This window comes from Narcine bancroftii, chromosome 5, assembly GCF_036971445.1.
Source record: "Narcine bancroftii isolate sNarBan1 chromosome 5, sNarBan1.hap1, whole genome shotgun sequence".
In the NCBI taxonomy this organism is placed as follows: Eukaryota; Metazoa; Chordata; class Chondrichthyes; order Torpediniformes; family Narcinidae; genus Narcine; species Narcine bancroftii.
In genome coordinates, this window is record NC_091473.1 from 193,759,985 (window position 1) to 193,775,474 (window position 15,490).

Here is a 15,490-nt window from a genome sequence, read left to right on the forward strand (position 1 = left end):
GGAGGTCCAGGAGCCTGAAGACGAGCATCCAGCGGCACAAGGACTGCGCCTTCCTCTCCGCCATCAGATTCCTGAACTAGTGTGTTTGTAGATGCTAACTATCAGTCATTGTATCAGTAAAATTATGTGCCTATATTAAAATGGATTAAAGAGGATTTAATTAAATGGAAAGATCTTCCATTAACTTTGATTGGCCAGGTCAATTGTATTAAAATGAATATTTTCCCCCAAATTCAATATTTATTTCAGTCAATACTTTGTTTACTTTCAAAGGGCTTTTTTTCAGGATCTGAATGGCAGTGTGGGAGTTTTTATGGAAGGATAAATTAGCTTGAGTGGCATTGCATAAACTTACATGGAAATACACGTTGGGTGGACTTCAGTTACCACATTTTCAAAATTATTATGAAGCAGCCCAGTTGCAATTTATTAGTAGATTGATGGATTTAGATCAACCCCCTAGCTGGGCCAGGGTGAAAATGGCGTGTATTTCCGAGGCTGAGGTACATCAATTGATATTTCATTGGAATTCGAATTTGTTACAGGAAAATAATTTGCCGGTATTGAAACATTTGTTAAAGATTTGGATTAAAAGAAATATGGTTTTGGGATCAAAAGGTAAATTATCTATTTTAACTCCATTGTATAATAACCAGCTTATTCCTTTTTCAATGTGTAATAATTATTTAAAGAGTTGGGATTCTAAGGGTATAAAGACAATTGTTTTGAAGAGGGACAATTTCTTTCTTTTAACCAATTGAGGGAAAGACTTGGTATATCTGTAAATTCTTTGTTTGCGTATTATCAGCTCAGAGCCTTGGTAAAAGATAATTATGGTAGAGAGCTGAATTTACCTACTTTGATGAGATTTGAATCTTTGATTTCCTTTGTACCAAAGAAGGGTTATATTTTGGTTATGTATAATTTGTTACAGGATAATATGGATAAACCGGATTGGGAAAAATCTAAATTAAATGGGAGAGTGATTTAGTGTTTATTTTTCCTGAAGATGATTGGGCGATTATGTGTCAGGACAATGTAATTAAATTGACTAATGTAAGATATGGAATGGTTAATTATAATTTTCCTCATCAATTATATTTGATCCTGGAGTAATTGAAAAAATAGGGGTTTAGTCATTTGGATTCTTGATTTTGATGTGGTTTATGTACTGGAACTTTTTTCCATGCTGTTTGGTCTTTTTGGCAAGGAATTAAGATAGTTTTGGAAAAATTATATAACTTTAAATTACCATTAGACCCAACGATTTTTTTGTTGGGTGATATGGCTTCTCTGAGAGGAATGGGGCTGGATAAAATTCAAATTGCTTTTGTACATTTAGTGCTATCAGTAGCTTGTAAATATGTAGCTAGTTCATGGAAAGATACTACAAAACCCAACATCCAACCCCAACCAACCAATTTTCCCCTGCAACCGTGCCTGCCTGTCCCGCATCGGACTTGTCAGCCACAAATGAGCCTGCAGCTGACGTGGACATTTACCGCTCCATAAATCTTTGTCCGCGAAGCCAAGCCAAAGAAGACTACAGAGATTAATATGGCACGCTGGCATAATGAATTGAAAGCTTGTATTGTTATGGAAGAAATTACTTACAATTTACATGATAATTTTTTTTTGTTGAGAAATGGTTTCTATATTTGGAGTATATGCATTTAGATATACTTTGAATTGTTATTAATAATTCATATTTTTGGCTAAGGGAGCTGGCTGATGGGGTGGGTGGGATGGTTTTTTTTGTTGTTTTGTTGGGTTGTTTTTTTAATATATATTTCTGTAAAATTAATTTTTGATTGTTACCTTTTTAATAAAGTTTGAAAAAAAGATTCCTGAACGGACCATGAATCACAGACACCTCCCCCTTTCTCCTTTTCTTGCATTAGTTCTACTTACTTGGCGAGGTGGTTTATGGTACAGAAATGTTTGGACTGTGATGCTACCGCCAAACAACGAATTTCTTGACAATAAATTCTGATTCTGTTGACCAGAGAGAGCAGGGGGGAACTCGCAGAGCATAAGCGTCCTTACACAGAGACCTCCATCTAGGTGAATGACCTTTCCTGTCTCACCAATCCCTCCCCCATTGTGGATTGTGGCGGGGGGCGGGGTGTCACCTGACCTCTCTGTCCGGAACCTGGTGGGAGTGGGGAAGGTGGAGGGTCATTCCGTCTGGAACCTGGTGGGAAGTCGTATCACCTGCCAATCAAGGTTGGACTCCGCCCAGCCATTGGTGCACACCCGACCGCTGAGCCCTTTAATCACCCTGTGATCACCTGGCCCAGACCCTCCAGCTTCCCCTGTGCTATAGAGTGGAGCAGCTCTTCGGCCCTGAGACGAACCCTGCTCCACTTTACTGTGGACAGCGCTGGAGGCGTTGGTTAGGTGTGCACTACACAGGGCTGTTAGACAGCATTGGATCCGTGCCCATGTTAGACAAGGAATAGCGGGTAGTGTATTATAATCCTCGGTTGTTACACCCACCCTTGGTTGTTCATCTCTACACAGTTGCCAGTATTGGTCGTGTTCATTCCTATGTTACTGTGTTGTGTGATTGAGAGGACTGGCATGTGTTATCCCCATTGGATTCCCCTATGTGTTTTATAATAAAGATCCTTCCTGCATCCAGCATCACTGCTCTTTCATCTCACCAAACATCTACCTCCCCCACACAGCATGGTCTCAAGAGTCCGAGCCCTGTTTGGGAACCCTGCCCCCTCTGAGCGCGCGGGGCAGCCGGTTGGCATCACTAAGGCGAATCTGGCATGACTCGGCAGCGGGGCAGGGAGGGCACTGCCTGAGGCCTCGGCAGATCAGGGGAAGCTCTCACACTCGACGTCCTCGCAGCGTTGGCCAGGGCGGTGACTCCTTGGAGGGAATTCTCCTCTCACTGCCAGTGGTGGTTGGGGGGTGGGCCATTTGTGTGATCCAGTCATAAACACAATGCTGGAGAAACTCCACTGGTCAAACAGTGTTAGAGTCAGCCCACGTCACGTGCAAGAGGTGACAAAACCCACTTCTGATTACACTGGACAACAATTTATTTTCCTAAAGGTTAACTTCAATAAAAATGATTAGGAATACGATTTCATCGTCAGAGAACACGCCTGACATTACATACAACCTGAGGGCGAGTCAGAATGACCACTTATTGGCAGTGGGAAAAAAAATAAATGACTCAACATACACATGTAAACAAATGTAAACAAACTGACTGTGTAATACAGAGAGGACAAAAATTAAACCGCACAAGAGTCCTTAAACAAGTCCCTGATTGAGTTTGTCATTGCGGAGTCAGATGGTGGAGGGGTGGCCACTGTTTCTGAACCTGGTGGCATCGAGACCTCTTTCCTGATGGCAGCAGCGAGAACACAGTGTGTTCCAGGCGGTGTGAGCCCTTGATGGTCGCTGGTACTCTCCAACAGCAGCGTTCCCCTTGACATTGCAAAGATAAAGATACAGAACCAATGCTTTGGGCCTGAGCCCTTCATCGAGGTGTGAGCAAAATATCGGCAGGTGCCCGAACAAAATGGCAGGGGTGGGGGGAAGAGGTGCTGGGGGGAGAGGCAGGGTCCCAAAGGCAAGAGGTGGATGAGGGAGGGAGGGCGCAGCAGCAAATGGTGGAGGGGGGTGGGGGGGAAGAAGGGTCTATGAATGGGGAGGGAAGGGGGTGGAGAATGGGGAGATGTCATTGTTAATGCCATCCGGTTGGAGGGTTCCCAGAGGGAAGAAGAGGTTATTAATGCAAGGTGCAGGTCGTCCCAGTCTGGCAGTGCACAAGACCATGGCCAGATGATGTCAGCAGGGGAATGGGACGGGGGATTGAGAGTGGCTGAGATCCTCCAGCCTCCCTGCGTGTCTCTACTGCAATCACAGTGGCCACAGACCTTGGCGTTTCACTCAGACAGAGACTGGTTAGGAACAGGACTCTGCCGAACACCAACTCTGCTGCTGGTCCTCGTTGGAGATCTTTCTCCGTCCCCTTCACGTGTCACGCTGTGACGGAGACCCTGGGAGAGTGGGGAGCAGAGACATTGTGCTCCCCACAGGGGTCCAACCACCCAGTTCAACTCTCATTGGGGCTTTAAAGGAGCTTTAAACCCTGCCTCAAGGGGCTGCAGACTCCAGAGAAGCAGAGGACCAGCACGGGACATCAGCAAGTAGGGAGACCACCCCTGTCTGAGGAGGTGACGCACGGGAGGGTGACGGACCAACGAGGGGTCCCGAGGCTGAAGAACACAAAGGTGACCCGAGGCGAGGAACCCGCGCAGGCTGCAGTCACGGACTCGCAGCGGTACCAGATGAGAGAGAGAGAGAGAGATTGCCGAGGGTGCTGAAGGCTTCCTGATCATGTGAGGTTCAGATCGTCATTTGGACTGCAGTGGCTGGCTGAGTTCTGGAGGGGAATCCACAGACATTCCGTGACTCTGGGGCAAACTCTCTTTCTCTGACTGTAATTTTTGCTGATGACAAATCTTTATCTGCTTTATGGAAGACTAAAGGAAATTTCATGATATACAAAAAAAACCCTGGTATCCGGCACCTACAGGGATTGATAAGATCAGATAAGACTATTTTCCGGTTGCTTGAGACTCAGTCTTACAACGATACACCTGCTTTAAAAATAAACAGTTTAAAAGACAAAAATACTCTACTGAACAAACTTCACTTGCAATGTATATATAAACCTTAAAGTGTTTTACTTTATTTTCTGTCACGTTCTTCGAAAACTTTTAACCGTCACTGCATCTGCAGGTTCCTCCCTCTCCACGGAGCCACCCGAAAGACAACAATAACATTACAGGTAATTAACCAACCCACCTCCCCCAAGTTCACCGATAAAGCCTCTGACCGGGACGACTCTGACTGAGCAGGGATAAGGAGACACTTTAAGGGAGTCACCCCAGCGGCATCGACCAGTTCTTCATCCTGGGCGAAATCATCGCTGTTTCACCCAACTTCATTTAAACAGCTGCTACAAGCAAAGCCCGACCAGGGCCCTCCGCTGGCTGAATATTTGCTCCTGTCTTCACCAAAGGTTTATGTGTTACTTCAAAGAGCAGTTATTTTTACAGTTTTAAACTTTTATTTATTCAAATTTTATGTTCTCGATTTTGTTTTGCTTGAATTCCACATACCCTGGGGTGGGGAGTGGGGGGTGGTTTACTGCATTACATTTTTTTGTTTTCTTACATGACAATCAAAGAATCTTGAGTCAAATGCTGCCTTTGCATCTGCTCCGCAGGGTCCTGACTGCATCAGGGATCGGCCACCAGGGCCTGGGGTTCATCGCTGGATCAGACAGGCAGTTGCGGGAGCGCTGGAGGCTAACCCTGGGGCGCTCGGTGCCTCTGAAGAAACTCTTCTTGTTCTCTGATTGGTGGGGGGCGGCCAGTTCGTGGCCCCTCTCCGTGTGTCTTTGCAGCAGGCCACAGTTGGTCGAGATTTTTGTTTATTTGTACACCTAGGTATCTTATTGCTTGCATTTGCCATCTAAATGGTGATTCTTTCTTAAATTTTGAGAAATCCGCATCATCCATAGGCATTGCTTCACTTTTATTTACGTTGATCTTGTAACCCGACACTTCTCCATATTCCTTCAATTTCTTATATAATTCTTTTATTGATAGTTCTGGTTCTGTTAAGTATACTATAACATCATCCGCAAATAAACTAATTTTATATTCCTTGTCTTTTATTTTTATCCCTTTTATATTATTTTCTGTTCTTATCAATTCTGCTAGTGGTTCTATAGCTAACGCAAACAATAAAGGTGATAGTGGGCATCCCTGTCGTGTTGACCTGCTTAAGTTAAATTGTTTTGATACATGTCCATTTACTGTCACTTTCGCTAATGGTCCCTTATATAATGCTTTAATCCAATTAATATACTTCTCCGGTAAACTGAATTTTTGCAATACTTTGAACAAATAATTCCATTCTACTCTGTCAAAGGCCTTCTCTGCGTCTAAAGCAACTGCTACTGCAGGTGCTTTATTTCCTTCTACTGCATGAATTAAGTTAATAAATTTACAAATATTGTCTGTTGTGCGTCTTTTTTTGATAAATCCAGTTTGGTCTAGATTTACCATTTTCGGTACATACTCTGCTAATCTGTTTGCTAATAATTTAGCTATTATCTTATAATCTGTGTTAAGTAAAGATATTGGTCTATATGACGCTGGTGTGAGTGGATCTTTCCCTTGCTTTAGTATTACTGTAATTATTGCTGTTTTACATGAATCTGGTAAGCTTTGCATTTTATCAATCTGGTTGATTACTTCCAGGAGGGGCGGAATTAATAAGTCTTTAAATGTTTTATAGAATTCTATTGGGAATCCATCCTCTCCTGGTGTCTTATTATTTGGTAATTTTTTTATTATCTCTTGTATTTCTACTATTCCAAATGGCTCTGTTAATTTATTTTGTTCCTCTATTTGTAGTTTTGGTAGTTCAATTTTAGTTAGAAATTCATCTATTTTCCCTTCTTTCCCTTCGTTTTCAGTTCAGTATAATTGTTCATAGAATTCTCTAAAGTTTTCCTTAATTTCTTTTGGATTATATGTAATTTATTTGTCTTTTTTCCTTGATGCCAATACCATTTTCTTAGCTTGTTCTGTCTTAAGCTGCCATGCTAGGATTTTGTGCGTTTTTTCACCTAGTTCATAATATTTCTGTTTTGTCTTCATTATATTCTTCTCTACCTTATATGTTTGTAGTGTTTCATATTTTATTTTTTTATCCGCCAATTCTCTTCTTTTAGTGATATCTTCCTTCATTACTAATTCTTTTTCTATATTTACTATTTCCCTTTCCAACTGCTCTGTTTCCTGATTATAGTCCTTCTTCATCTTGGTTACATAACTTATTATTTGCCCTCTAATGAATGCTTTCATTGCATCCCATAGTATAAACTTATCTTCCACTGATTCCGTATTTATTTCAAAATACATTTTGTTTTTCAATAAATTCTCTAAAATCCTGCCTTTTAAGTAACATGGGGTTTAATCTCCATCTATACATTCTTGGAGGGATGTCCTCTATAACTTTACTGTCAATATTAAGGGTGAATGGTCCGATAGTATTCTAGCTTTATATTGTTTTTTTTACTCTATCTTGCATACGAGCTGATAACAAAAATAGGTCTATTCTTGAGTATGTTTTATGTCTAGCCGAGTAATATGAATATTCCTTTTCCTTTGGGTGTTGTTTCCTCCATATATCCAAAAGTTGCATTTCTTCCATCGATTTAATTATAAATTTGGTTACTTTGTTCTTTCTGTTAATTTTTTCCCCAGTTTTGTCCATATTTGAATCCAAATTCAGGTTGAAATCCCCTCCTATTAATATGCTCCCTTGCGTATCTACTATCTTCAAAAAGATATCTTGCATAAACTTTTGATCTTCTTCATTAGGTGAATATACATTGAGTAGATTCCAAAACTCCGAATATATCTGACATTTTATCATTACATATCTCCCTGCTGGATCTATTATTTCCTCTTCTATTTTAAATAGCATATTTTTACTAATTAATATAGCTACTCCTCTTGCTTTTGAATTATACGATGCTGCTGTTACGTGTCCTACCCAATCTCTCTTTAATTTCTTATACTCCAATTCAGTTAAATGTGTTTCTTGCACAAATGCTATATCAATTTTTTCTTTTTTCAGTAAATTTAGCAGTTTCTTCCTTTTAATTTGGTTATGTATTCCATTAATATTTAAAGTCATATAGTTCAACGTAGCCATTTTATACTTTGTTTATCTTCCCTTTCCGTTTCTCCATCATTACCTTTCCTTCTTATCCATTTCTGTTTTCTTGTTTTGAGTCCTTTATAAAACAACATTCCTAAAACATCAAACATTTTCCTTATTCTCCTATTTAAAACTTCTTTAGCTCCAATCCCCCCTTCCCCTCCTGAGTTGTCCTTTATCCCTTGTCGGACAACCACATCTCCCCTCTCCATTTGGATTTGCGAATTCACTCGCAAGCGTCAGCTGATTTTGCAGTGACCGTAACACCCCCCCACCCAGCCCCCCCAGAAAAGATTTCACTTTTCATATGTGACAAAGGTCACTCTTTTAATTCCCTCCTTATTCCCTCTATTCCTTTTCCTTCCCTTATTAATTCTTGTCTATACTATCTATATTTTCCTCTAAATGCGGATACATTCATGTATGCACATTATACATATACACTCATATACCTCTTTACCCACATACATATAAATCGTGGTCATTTTTAGTCTTATTACATGTCTTCATCTCTCTGTTTGTTTTGTAGTTGTTCTGCAAATTTCCTTGCTTCCTCTGGATCCGAGAATAGTTTTTTTCCATAAGATCGTTTTCGATGTTTTGAACTCCTTCCTCTTCTTCAGGAGTTCAAAACTTATATCTTTTTAGTTCACAGTCTTTTGTACTCTCGTTACACGTCTTCATCTCTCAGTCTATTTTGTAATTGTTCTGCAAATTTTCGTGCTTCCTCTGGATCCGAGAATAGTCTGTTTTGTTGTCCTGGAATAAATATTTTCAATACCGCTGGATGCTTTAGTATAAATTTATACCCTTTCTTCCATAAAATCGCCTTTGCTGTATTGAACTCCTTTCTCTTCTTCAGGAGTTCAAAACTTATATCTGGATAAATGAAGATTTTTTGCCCTTTGTCCTCCAGTGGCTTATTGTCCTCTCTTACTTTTTCCATTGTTTTCTCCAGTACCTTTTCTCTTGTAGTATATCTTAGGAATTTTACTAAAACAGATCTTGGCTTTTGTTGTGATTGTGGTTTAAAGGCCAATGCTCTATGTGCCCTTTCTATTTCCATTTCTTGCTGTAGTTCTGGACATCCTAGGATCCTAGGGATCCAATCTTTTATAAACTCTCTCATATTCTTGCCTTCTTCATCTTCCTTAAGGCCCACTATCTTTATGTTATTTCTTCTGTTATAATTTTCCATTATATCTATTTTCTGAGCTAACAGTTCTTGTGTCTCTTTAACTTTTTTATTAGATTCCTCTAATTCCTTTTTTAAGTCCTCTACCTCCATTTCTACTGCTGCTTCTCGTTCTTGCACCTTGTCCATTCTCTTTCCCATTTCTGATAAGGTCATATCTATTTTATTCATTTTCTCTTCTGTATTGTTTATTCTTCTTCTTAAATCATTAAATTCTTGCGCTTGCCATTCTTTAAATGACTCCATGTATTCTTTAATAAGAGAAAGTATATCCTTTATCTTGCCTTTCCCTTCTTCTTCTATTTCACTGTACTCTTCCTCTTCTTCTTCCTCTGGGTTGGCCATCTGTTGTTTCTTTGTTGCCCTTTTCTTCTCTTCTTTCTTGTTTTCGTTGTCTTCTATGTTCTCCTCTTGCTGCAGGTGTTCTACAGCTGTCATTGCCGGCTGTGGAGATCAACTCCCCAGCTGGTCACCCCTCCCGTCGGTGTGTTTTTTTTCATGCGCATGCGCGGTTGCGCACTTTTACTCGGCTCAGCGAGCCATTTTTGTAGTCCACTTTCTACCGACCTGAGGGAGCGGGTTTCTCTCTCCACCGCGGGCCTCTTCGAACAGGTAAGGCCTTTTCCTTCATCTTCCGTTGTCTTCTCTTCCTCTCTTCTTACCGTTGGTTTCGACTTTTCTTTTTTCGTCGCCATCTTCTTTCCACCTTTATATTCACTTTACTTTGATTTTTATTTTTGTGCCTTTGTGTTTTGCTTTGTTTTTTTTTGACTTTTCTGGAGAGGGCTGGAGTTCACCGTCCGGCCACTACTCCATCACGTGACTCCCCAGCAGGCCACAGTTGAACACATTGTGAGTGGCGATACATGAACCTCGGGTTTTGAAGGTCTTCAACGCGACCTCTTCTCACTGCTGCCTTCGGACAGAAGCCTGAGAACCTCTCGGGTCCCGTGGGCCACGACTATTCTTGCTTTGGCTACGTGGAGCAGTCCAGGCTACAGGCCTACACAGGCAAGGCCCCACAACGCTTCCACTTCGTACCCTGTGGAAAGGCCCTAAACAGCAGTTATATATCAGAACCTGCTGTGGATGGTGCGAGGCCCTGCTGAGTTTCTCCAACGTTTTGGTGTTTTTAACTACAATCCAGCCCCTCCATTACACATCAAGCACTGTGTCATAGAGTGAGTGGAGAGCACAGATGGAGTTACGAGTGGCCTATGGCAGACACACATCTCACTCACCAGGAATTAGCACTTCCTGAGAAGTCTAAAGTGGGCAAGGCTACCAGCCGCCGTCACGTCAACTTTCTGCAGGAGTTCTATCCAGAGCGTCTCGGCCGACTGAATCACAGTGCGGAACGGTTGCTGCAGAGAAATGGATCAGAGGTTCATCCACAGGACCATATGAGAGGATCACTCTCCATGCCACCCCCCCCCCACCCCCCCCCACCCCCTTAATCAAATTTATGGCGAGCAAAATCATGGAGGACCTTCCACCCTGCACACGGCATCTTTCAGCTGCTCCCGTCGGGGAAGAGATGCAGGAGGATCAGAGCCAGCACCACCAGGCTGAGGAACAGCTACTTCCCCACGGGCTGAATGACCAAAGGAACAGCTCGCACTCACCATATGAGACTCTCATATTCATGAAACAATATCTATTTGTATCTATGAATACTTATCCTGCATGTGTATTGTCTGTCTGTATGTGTGTTATGTCTGGGTGTGTGTCCGCGTGTTTATCCACAGAGGACTGGAGAACGCTGTTTCGACAGGTTGTACTTGTACAATCAGATGTCAATAAACTTGACAATCACAGCACTTGCAGACTTGTGTGTTACACACAGGATTAAGAACAGTTTATTTCTGACAGCTATCAGGTTCTTGCCGCTCCTCCATCTACTAATCGGTGACTGCTCCAACCCAACAAAACCCCACCCCCTCCATCTATCCCTATATCTACTTTCCTCTTGCACACTTCCTCCGTCTCCGGACCTCCAGAGTCTCTCCCTCCCCTCACCTTTGCTCTCCTGTCTTCTCCATGTTCTATAACACTAGGTCAACAATTTTCTCTCAAAAGGTTTGCTTCCTGCGGAAAAAAAAGTGGTGCCTCTGATAGACAATGCCAAATTGAACACAAACATAACTTCAGATTTGCTGCATAATGAGGAAAGTTGGAGAAACATTAAATTATTGAATTTACCACGTTTAATCTCATCGTGATGCCGACACATTGCGTTAGTTCAACGGACCTAAAATAGTTTTGCTGCTGATTTCCGTTTGTACTCAGCATCTGATGCCTCTCATGTCAGTGTCCAACAATAATTGACCGGCATAGATGGATTCCAGTTGCCTTGATACCATTTTCCCCATGGTTGCGATGTCCCGGTGAAACCTTCCACCATGTCCATCACTGACGACACCAAGATCAGCAGGGAAGGAGTCCAAGTGCAAATGCAGAAAATGAATTTTCAACGACGTCAATGCTTGAAGCACGTTAGAAATAGGACAGAAAAATCAGTTATATCCAGAAACAAGTGATCAACAGCCCAAAATGTCTAAATTACACCCAGAAGTATTCGGGAAGAAAACTCTTTGTTGCCCAGTGTCTGTCCTCCTCTCCTGTCCTTTCTCCCAGCCTTTTAATTCAGTCACTTGCCTATTTTTCACTTTTACCTCGAGGAAGGGCTCAGGCCCGAAACCTCAGTCATATATTGTTACCTCCTGTGGACGCTGAGAGACCGGGCTGAGTTCCTCCTGTGGATGCTGAGAGACTGGGCTGAGCTCCTTCAGTGGACGCTGAGAGACAGGGGTGAGTACCTCCAGTGGATGCTGAGACCCCAGGCTGAGCTCTTCCTGTGGACGCTGAGAGACAGGGCTGAGCTCCTCCTGTGGACGCTGAGAGACCGGGCTGAGCTCCTCCAGCATCTCTGTGTTTTCACTTTTGTAACCCTGCTTGTTTTTTCTAGCATTATGGTAACTTATGTAGAACATTACAGTACAGCCCCTTTGGCCCTCAATGTTGTGGCGACCTATACAGTCCTATCAAAATAAAACCAAACCCTCCTTACCTCAAAACCATGTGCCTGTCTAAGAGTATCTTAAATGCTCCTATTGTTCCAGCCTCCACCACCACCCCTGGTACGGCATTCCAGGCCCCCATAACTGTGTAAAAAAAAACCTTACCCCTGATGTCTCCCCTAAACTTTCCTGCCCCAGGGAAAAAAAGGTGTTGACTGTTCACCTTATTTAAGCCTCTCAGAATTTTGCAGACATCCTCCCATCCTTCTTCGCTCCAAAGAGAAAAGTTCCAGGTCTGCTAACCCTGCCTTGTAAGACTTGCTTCCGAATCCAGGCCACATCCTGGTCAATCTCCTCTGCACCTTCTCCACAGCTTCCACATCTTTCCTGTAATGAGGGGACCAGAACTGAACCCAATATTCTAAATGTGGATAATATATTGGATGTGGAAGCAGGTGAGGACAAGGGGAAATCCTGCATTTGTTAGGCCTGGGGGCAGAGAAGGAGGCAATGGAAGAGATGTGGATGAGGGCCGAGTGGATGGTGGTGGAGGGGAAGCCACGTTTGTGGAAGAAGGAAGGCGGAACAGAAGATCTGGCATGGAAGAACTCATCCTGGGAGGGAATGCGGAGACGGAGGAATTGAGAGAAAGGATGGGAAGCTGCAGGGTTTGAAGAGAAAGGTGTGGGAGTTGGTAGGTTTGAGAAAAAAAATGTCAGCAGAAAGCTAGTCTCCCGAGATGGAGACAGGGGAGTGTGTTGCTGGAGATGGACCAAGTGAATTTGAGGTGGGGGTGAAGTGGGCAGCAAAGTGAATAAAGGTGGAGGTTCTCCATGAGATGAACAAATACCAGAATGGTTTAACAATGTTTGTGAAAGTTTTAATGCAGACTTTTTACATTCACTTTCATATCCAACACTGAAATCAAACAGTAGAAATCTTTTTTTTTATTCTCTGTGACTATGATTGCAATATATAAATAAATTCTAAATAAAAATTACGATTTATTTTCTTTGCAAAGTGACAAGGAAAGTGCTCCTACAAGGACAGGCTCCAGAGTGCAAGAGGAAGAGGGGTCCCACGGCATTCACCACCTCACGATGACCAATCTGCATTGGGGTCTGTGTGCCCGTCCGACCTGCTCCAAGGAGGGACAGGGGAGGGGTCTGTCCAGCCCCTCTGGTGGAAGCACACCCCTGCAATGTTCAGGGGGAGTGGGGCCAGTGATCACAGCTGAGACCTCAGGGCTGACAGTGAGTGGGGGGTGGGTGGGGGTGCAGAGAAGCAACTAGAGATCAGCGATGGGAAATCCTTCCTAATTCAGAGGTGCCAGCTCAATGCAACTCCCTCCCATCACCCCCCGTCTGAGACCTGGCAGTCCCACGCTGGTCCTGAGACGGGTGCCAACTGAACCCAGCAGCGCCAGAGAGAAAGCAGGAGTTGCCCAGTGGTCCTATTCCTTGCCGGGGGGGGGGGGGGTGGGGAGTTCTCTCTCCCTGCAAGAGTTTCCCCTCTGGAGAGGAGGCAGCAATACCAGGACATGATGAAGCGGGCCCTGACTATGTACTCCTGCACCGGGGTTCAGGAGTCTGGTGGGATGAAGGGTCCCGGATCCTGGTGTTGGGGGTGGGATGGGGAGGGGCATTCTGTGAGTAGCCCAGGGCAGAGGAAGGGGAAGGACGCAGTTGAAGGAGGCGGGTGGGTGAAAGTGGGAGGTAGGGGGAAAGAAGGAGGAGGGAGGGGTGAAAGGAGGAGGAGGGAGGGCGTGAGGGGGGAAAGAAGGAGGAGGGAGGGGAAAAAAGATGCTGCTCCACCCCACGTGGCTGCTTTCTTGGTGAGACCCCACCCCTGTGTGGGTCCGGTCAAAGCTGCGACCCCAGTGCAAGCTGCCATGGGGGGGGGGGGTGGACAACAAGCACCCTATCTGGTCCTGTGGAAGGGGCATGGGTTACAAACGTCCAACTCCATTGGGGTCAGGGATCAGCCAACCTTCCCTCAGGTCTTCCGGTTCCCATCACTGTAGACTCTCTCCGATCCCCCCGCCAACCATGAACACCAGTTCCGTCCGGATACCATGGCGGGTCTCACCACTCCCCTCATCTCAGAGCTCATGCTGCCCTCCCCCACCTCCCACTCACTTAGTCGCTGGCTCAGCCCCAGTACAAATAGAAACATGTTGCAGGAATAAACCTCCGCGCATCGTCAATTCTCCGGGGTGTTCTGCTTGGATTTGATGAAGGCCATTCCATGAGTCCGGAAGTGCGTTTTGAGCAAGGGCTCGGTGTCGAACAACTTGCCGCACACGTCACAGATCACCCTGCCCTCCAGGTTCGTCCCCCGCACCTTGTCGGCCAGCCGGCTGGCCCGCGCCTCCTTCACGCCGTGCATGATGAAGAGGTGGCGGGTGAGAGAAGGGTGGGCGGTGAAGCACAGGCCACATTGGCGGCACTGGTAGGATGAGCCACCCACCCGGTGCTGGGGGATGTGCTTGTGGAAGTCGGCAAAGCTGTTGGTGGTGTAGCCGCACTTCACGCAGCGGTATGGTGAACTCCCGTTCACCTTCCGGATCTTGGCCACGTCCAGGCCCCAGCGCTCCGCTCTGTCCCTCGAGGGAGGCCGCTTCCTGATGGTGGTCTGCAGCAGGCAAGACGGGCAGGGTAAGCCAGGGGGTACCCTAGCTGTGTTAACACATCCGCGCGCAAATTCACATGAATATACACACATTCACATGTACACATATTCACATGTACACACAAACACACAGATTCACACATATTCACGGACTCAGATTCACACGTATTCACAGACTCAGATTCACACGTATTCACAGACTCAGATTCACACGTATTCACAGACTCAGATTCACACGTATTCACAGAATCAGATTCACATGTATTCACAGACTCAGATTTACACGTATTCAGACTCAGATTCACACGTATTCACTCAGATTCACACGTTTACAAACTCACACAAATTCATATATACACATACAGATTCACACGTACAGACATGCAGATTCACACGTGTACAGATTCACTCGTGTACACAGACATGCAGATTCATACATATACAGACACGCAGATTCACATGTATACAGACACAGACTCATACTTATATACACACACAAATTCATACATACACAATTCAAATATACACACTCACAGATTCACACGTATAAACACACACACACACACACACACACACACACACACACACAGTGAGCCAGGTACAGCCTTACACACCCCCATCTCTCAGGTGGGGGTTTCAGTTCCAACAGGTGCCTCGCGGAGTATATCTGGCCCAGGTGATCTTACCTTTATGCTCACTCTCTCAAACAGGTTCTCCTGGTCCTGCTGGTGGTCGGCCAAGTTGATGCCGTGGATCAGCTGCAGGTGTTTCTCCAGCGTCAGGCGGCTGCTGAAGGTGCGCTTGCCCTCAATGCAGTGACTGGAACACAGGGGACACACACCGCTATCAGCGGGTTGCAGTCTGCCCAGGC

The 15,490-nt window shown here is 44.5% G+C and overlaps 1 protein-coding gene across 2 annotated transcripts in view; it reads right to left on the bottom strand.

Moving 5' to 3' along the window:
* Positions 1-12,846: 12,846 nt before the first annotated feature.
* The window catches only part of LOC138764496 (zinc finger protein 687-like), a 46,485-nt gene continuing 43,841 nt past the window's right edge, over positions 12,847-15,490 (bottom strand). For both annotated transcript variants that reach the window (XM_069940530.1, XM_069940529.1), the window contains 2 exons: positions 15,306-15,438; positions 12,847-14,622 (listed from right to left, as the gene is read on the bottom strand). In XM_069940530.1, the coding sequence (XP_069796631.1) occupies positions 14,191-14,622; positions 15,306-15,438 (565 nt within the window). In that variant the 3' untranslated portion in view covers positions 12,847-14,190. The remainder of the gene's footprint in view (positions 14,623-15,305; positions 15,439-15,490) is intronic.